General features: G+C 46.4%; 1 protein-coding gene across 2 annotated transcripts; it reads left to right on the top strand.

Annotated features, from left to right (window-relative positions):
• Positions 1-3508: 3508 nt before the first annotated feature.
• LOC109756674 (uncharacterized) lies at positions 3509-5743 on the top strand. 2 transcript variants are annotated; one of them, XM_073510949.1, is made up of 2 exons: positions 3509-4760; positions 5293-5743. In XM_073510949.1, the coding sequence occupies exons 1-2, from the start codon at positions 3848-3850 to the stop codon at positions 5433-5435; spliced, it is 1056 nt and encodes a 351-aa protein (XP_073367050.1). In that variant the 5' UTR covers positions 3509-3847; the 3' UTR covers positions 5436-5743. The 2 variants fall into 2 exon arrangements, with proteins under 2 accessions (XP_073367050.1, XP_020171108.1); XM_020315519.4 differs by lacking the exon at positions 5293-5743 and having other exon boundaries at positions 3526-5044.
• The last annotated feature ends 315 nt before the right edge of the window (positions 5744-6058 follow it).

Here is a 6058-nt window from a genome sequence, read left to right as displayed (position 1 = left end):
GTCTCCCAACTACCACCATGAGACCGGTAAAAGAGAAAACCTATCAAGGGCAAACCTTTGCCTTGCACATGGTCCACTTGAGCTAGATGATGACGATCTTGACTCCCTCAAGTTGGACCATCTTTCTTGATTGCATTGGCTCGATGAAGATTAGATGATTGCTCCCCATACTCCACTATGGGTGAGCCACTCTTCGGCACATCTTCACAAGTCCATTGATACCACAATGGATGCAAGCTTCAAGCACTTGATCTCTTCGTGATGCTCCACTTGAACTTGTACACGACAATCTTGATGACGATCACCACTTGATGTCATCCTCTCCATGGGTTGAGTGATAACTTCCTCTTGATGCAAGCCCATGAACACGTACCTAACCCCACATAGAACTCTCACATAGACCATGGGTGAGTACACAAAGCGCAATGGACAATGCTTACCATACCATGGGATCACTTGATCCCTCTCGGTACATCTTCTACGCTTTCTGAGTTGATCAACTTGATTCACTCTTGACTTAGTCTTCATCAACCTTGAATCTTTTCAACTCTCTTCATTTGGATGATGTCATGAAGGTAAACATGAATGATCACACAATCTTCTTCTTCAAGACATGCTTGCAATAAGCTCAACTCTCACATGACCAATCTTTGGATAATTCCTTAATAGCACCTTGGTCAACACATAAACTCCTTGAAACCAACACATGGACTTCAAGAAGTGCATATGGACAAATCCTTCAAATATAACTCAATGCAACCATTCGTCCATAGAGAATGTCATCAATTACCAAAACCACACATGGGGGCACCGCATGTCCTTTCAGATGGCATATTTGGATTCTCTGAAACCTACCTGTAGCTGTAGGTATGAAATAACACTAGTTTGCAGTGTCGTAATAAGTGTTGTACTCCTTGTTTTGTTTGTAATGGGATTTCTGTGCAAGTTTGAGTTCTCCTAGTTTTAGGAATTACGGAGATCTTATGGTTTGTCTCTGAGCATAAAAAGTGTTGTCCATGGACTAGACACCTGTCCCAGGATGCTTGCTTGTGGCAAGAAAATCAAAACCTTGTTGGCATGAACGCTGACTTAAAAATGATTCTTTGGTAGCTTATGTCCAGCTAGATTGTTGGTGAAACTCATCCAGGCTGTCTTTTAGGCATGAAGAACTACCTTCATGCTTTCTTCTATATCCAATCAAGGGTTTATATTACACCAAAATATAATTTCCAATCTACCTATGTTTTGGAGAAGGAATGCACATCCCTTGACTCAGGTGATGCAGTAAAACAGAAATCTTGAGGATGCATTTCAAGTGGAAGCTTTCAATATCCATTGATCAAACAATAAGTGGCTGAGAACATATCAACACTTACATAGCCATGATATATTGGCTTGAAAATTTAGAAGAGATTTTCCTTGGCAATGGATTAGGGGTCGGGTACCTTCAGGGGTGGAGGCCTTGAAGCGTAATGGCCCCGGTGATGGGATTTGCCCCTTGTACGAAATAGTGGAAGATTCGAACCATATTTTCTTGAGTGCATCTCTACCAGTTTCCTCTCGGGCTGCTTTCGTGAGGTGGTTGGCGGAAGTTGGTGTCACAACAACTTTCCAGATTTGTTTGTTGAACTTCAAGCCTCTGCGATGCGTTCCCACCACATTAGGTAGCTCGGTATTGGGGTGCTGGTGTGAACGTTGTGAATGATCCGCAACAAACTTGTGATTCAATGCTGACCTCTTCGACGTTCGACTAACGCGATCTTCAAATTATGTGGCTACTTGCAGCTTTGGCGGCCACTTAGCCGCCCCTGGACCGGGACGCCATTGACATCTTTCATTAACGACCTTCGCGCTTGGCGTTCCGCTTGGCTCCCCCTCCCCTCCACCACCTAAGTCGGACTAGGCATGGGGCCTTCATGATGTTGCTGCCTACCTAGGGATGTCTCCCTCGGCTAGGCCTTTCTTTCTTGTTTCTTAGGGCTTGTTGAGATGTGCCCTCAGAGCATCTACAATCGGATATGTCAAATATGGCCCCTCAAACGCCCGCGGACGCGCCCGACAACCGGTCAGCATTGGTAGCGGCTCGATGTATGCATCCCAATCGCCTTGGCACAACTCGATGGCCATGGGCACACATGCATGAGGGAGTAGAGGAGAGGCTTACCACATGTGGCGGAGTCGAAGAACAATCGGCCATCGGAGGTGCAGGGAAGGAGGCGACGTAGTGGAAGAAGAATCATGTGCACCTGCATGAGGAAACTAAACCACGTAAGGACAAATCAGACCAAGTAGAACAACAACGCATCACCTGGCATACCACCTACACGTGAAACAACTAGCTCTGGCCTACCACTAAGATCAGGAAGATCACCACCAAAGTAAACTATGCAGTTGGGTTTTTAAATGCTACCAAATAGAATTCATCACCAAAGTTTAAATGAAATTGCACACCAAAACAATTACATGTTGGCGGTTTCCTAGATTCTCCTTGCTGCATGTATAACCCTGAGAAGGTTGGAGGACAAATGCTCAGTCTTTATAAAGAAACGATGGAAAGAAATTCAAATAGCAGAGATAATGAGTGACTGATGACACTTACAACAGAAATAAAGTTAGTAGAACTGTACTTTGAGATTTGAGCAGCTCCACTTCTTCCTTGGTTGGGTGGAACCTTATTAGGTAATCTACTTGATCACCATCAACAGTGGAATCATCAGGGTACCTGCGTGTGGAAACAACACATCATGGCAAATCGCACTAGGACAACAGTGCGATGCACAAAATCAAGGTTATGTTACGGCCGACCACCATGGTAGAAAGAGTTCAGATCCAGATAGTTCCTTAAACTTTATTGTCTCTGAGCATAAAAAGTGTCCATGGACTAGACACCTGTCCCCGGATGCTTACTGTGGCAAGAAAATCAAAACCTTGTTGGCATGAACGGCTGACTTAAAAATAATTCTATGGCGGCTTATGTCCAGCTAGATTGCTGGTGAAACTCATCCAGGTTGTCTTTTATGCATGAAGAACTACCTACATGCTTTCTTCTATCTCCAATCAAGGATTTTTTTTCACAGGCTTTCTTCTATTTTTCTTTCTTTCTTCGTTACACTTTGGTTTCCTCTGTTTTCGTTGCCTTTTCTTTTTGTTTCTTTGTCGATTTTCATTGGTTTTCTTTTCTGTTCAACATATGTTAACTTTTTAGAACATACTCCCTTCATCCGAAATTATTTGTCGAAGAAATTAATGTATCTAGACATATTTTAGTTCTAGATACATTCATTTTTATCTATTTATGCGAGAAGTAATTCCGGACGGAGGGAATATTCAACATTTTTCATATACATTAGAATTATTTTTTATATAAATGCTAATTTTTTCTGAAATAAATGTTTGTTTAAAACTATATTGTTAGTTCTATATTTTTCATACACATGGCACATTTTGGTATATATGTAATATATTTTTATAATACATTCTTAAAATTTTTAATACAACATTAACATTTATTTTTGGAGAATCAACATTTTTTGTGTACATGGTCAATATTAACATTTTGTGTACATGGTCAATATCGCATCCCACGCGCCTGGGTCGGCCCATGTCGCGATAGCAGCGCCCTTCTCTTTCTCTCCCTCTCTCAAAGAAAAAGCAGCGCCCTTCTCTGAAGGAAAATCCCGCTCCCAAACAAAAGAAATTCCCCTCCCCCTGTTCGTCCACCTCGAGCCACCGTTCCCCTCCCCTCCACGGAAAAACGAAGCTCCCCGTCGGATAGTTGCTCTCCCGGCGGCCGGGTCTGCCCCCAAATCGAAGTCCGGCTGACCGCTGCTTCATCCTCTTGGAGAGGATGGACGGCGACCTGACGGAGGGGCTCCTCCGCAAGAGCTCCGGCAAGCGCCCGGAGTCTCCCCCTCCGCTATCGCCGTCTTCGCTGGACATTTTCGAGGACCCTACCGACTCCCGCGACTCCAGCACCAGCGGGGCCGCGACGAACCGGGCGCCCCTCCGCGACGAGTGCAAGAACCACCAAGAAGTGGTGGCGTCATCCTCTGAGGCCAGCGAAGGCGAGCAAGGGACGGTATCTACCGGCGAGGAAGAGGATAAGGAGGCGGCGGCACTCCTTGCTCGCTGGGAAGCGGTGGCGGCGGCATCCGCTGCTCGCTTGGCGGCGGCGGCGGCGGCATCTGCTGCTCGCCGGGAGGCGAGGAGGGGCTTCTTTTTCGGCGGGGGGAGCGCGGGAGGTGGCTCGAGCGGCAGGGCCGAGCACCTGATCCGCATCCCTCCGCCGGGAGCGGCGGGCCTGATCCACCGCGCTGAACACCTGTCCAACTCCTGGAGGACGGACCCTATCCTCGCCGGCCCTTCGACGGATCTGACGGTCGCGCTGCGGGCGTTCGCCGCCGCACCAGATGCGACAACAGCGGCCAGACTCGAGCGGGCGGCTGCGGCGTTGGACAGTGTTGCATCAAGCAACACGGAGGATGGTGCTGTCGCCAAGCAGCTGGCCAACGAAGCGGCGGCACTGGCGGCCGGCTGGCGGGGAGACGGCCCGACGGGGCAGGGGTCGAGCGCCTTCGAAACGGCGGCCGGTCAGCGGGGACCCGAGGCGCCAGCAGCTTCCCATTCCACTGAATTCTTGCTGTGCGCTGCTATCTCGGGCTCACTGGCCCTTCTCCCCTATTTGCCTACGCAAGTCCCCAAGAAGTCCAGGCGCGTCTTCGCCGTTCTATTTGGCATCGCGTTCTTCCTCGCGTCAGTAGGTGCGATGCTCCTCGCCGCACCAGTCCCCAAGAAGACGGCCAACATCATGGCAAGAGTTTCTTTTGCAACATTCACAGTTTTGGTTGTGGCCTTTGTTGGGTTTGCTCTAGGAGGAGGTACATATAGTTGATAGGTATGTAGTGTCTTAGATACCGGTGTACTGTGAATTTGAAGTATGCCGACTTTTGAGAAATGTCATATCATGGATTATTGGTGTGCTGTGAATTTGAAGTATGCCGACTTTTGAGAAATGTCATATCATGGATTATTGGTGTGCTGTGAATTTGATGGAGTGACAAGTTTTAGAAATGTTGCATCATAATTTTCCTGCAGTAGTATCAAGTTGGAGGAGGCCTTTTATTCTGCATTACATGTTCAGAAAATTCTTACCTTCTTGAAGTTAACTTCAGTTAAGCATGGGAGGTGTTTGCTCCTCTCCATGTTTTGTTGGAAGATTCTGGTGTAAAACTACTTTGAAACTGCAGAAATGATTTGGCTTTTAACAGAATAACTACTATTCATTTTTTGCAGGTTGTATTCCGTGCTATGGCGTTGATCCGTATGTGGTCCCTACTCACTCCGACGGAGGCCAGGGAGCGTTTGGTTACTGGATCTGTCCGGTGGGAGATGGTAGCGCGGGATATATTCAACCGGTTTGGATGGCGGCCATGTAATAGGATAGACAATTAGTTTCCATACCTATTTTTCTGCCAGCCGGTTGTGGCTTTATGGCCTTTTTTGTTTTGTTTTCGTGTCGAGGTCTATGTGAGCTCGACGTAGTTTTCTTTTACGACTATTCGACATTGTTGAACCTATTTTATTTATCTAAGTGGCCGTATGCATCCACCTAATGCAGAGGCCGGGGAATCCCCCCTTTTCCAAAAAAAATGAATGGAGCCGGGGCGTGAGAGTGTCCCCAAGCCAACAAAGAATGATGTTAAAAGGATGTTTTATTTGGAATTTAACAAATTGGTGAGTCAAACTCGTTCCTTTCATTTGCTTTGTTGACCTACGGTTAGCTCATATCTCCATCTCTATCTGGACAAGTTATTTATTTCTTATACTATAGTCCCAATCTGAGGTTCCATTGTTTGCGGTTCATCTTACACTTTAACATTCAATCTACAGATAAGGAAAATATAAGTTTTTTGTGTGCTATTAAGACGGCTGAATCCGATACTGGAAGAACCGAGGTCTTCAGCTGCTCTGCTAGCAAAATCCAGAGTAAAAAAAAATGTACCTGGCTTGCAGAAATTTCATTCAGCTGCAGATGATGACCCTGTTCCTGGTATAACAA

This window comes from Aegilops tauschii, chromosome 3 (assembly GCF_002575655.3).
Source record: "Aegilops tauschii subsp. strangulata cultivar AL8/78 chromosome 3, Aet v6.0, whole genome shotgun sequence".
Lineage (NCBI taxonomy): Eukaryota > Viridiplantae > Streptophyta > Magnoliopsida > Poales > Poaceae > Aegilops > Aegilops tauschii.
Note: the sequence above shows the minus strand (reverse complement) of the source record. Positions and strands in the feature narration are given on the sequence as shown.

Coding starts and splice junctions, on each gene's coding strand:
- LOC109756674 (XM_073510949.1), top strand. CDS start 3,848: ATGGACGGCGACCTGACGGAGGGGCTCCTCCGCAAGAGCTCCGGCAAG. Junction 4,761..5,292: donor GTTCTTCCTCGCGTCAGTAG/GTGCGATGCTCC, acceptor CATTTTTTGCAG/GTTGTATTCCGTGCTATGGC.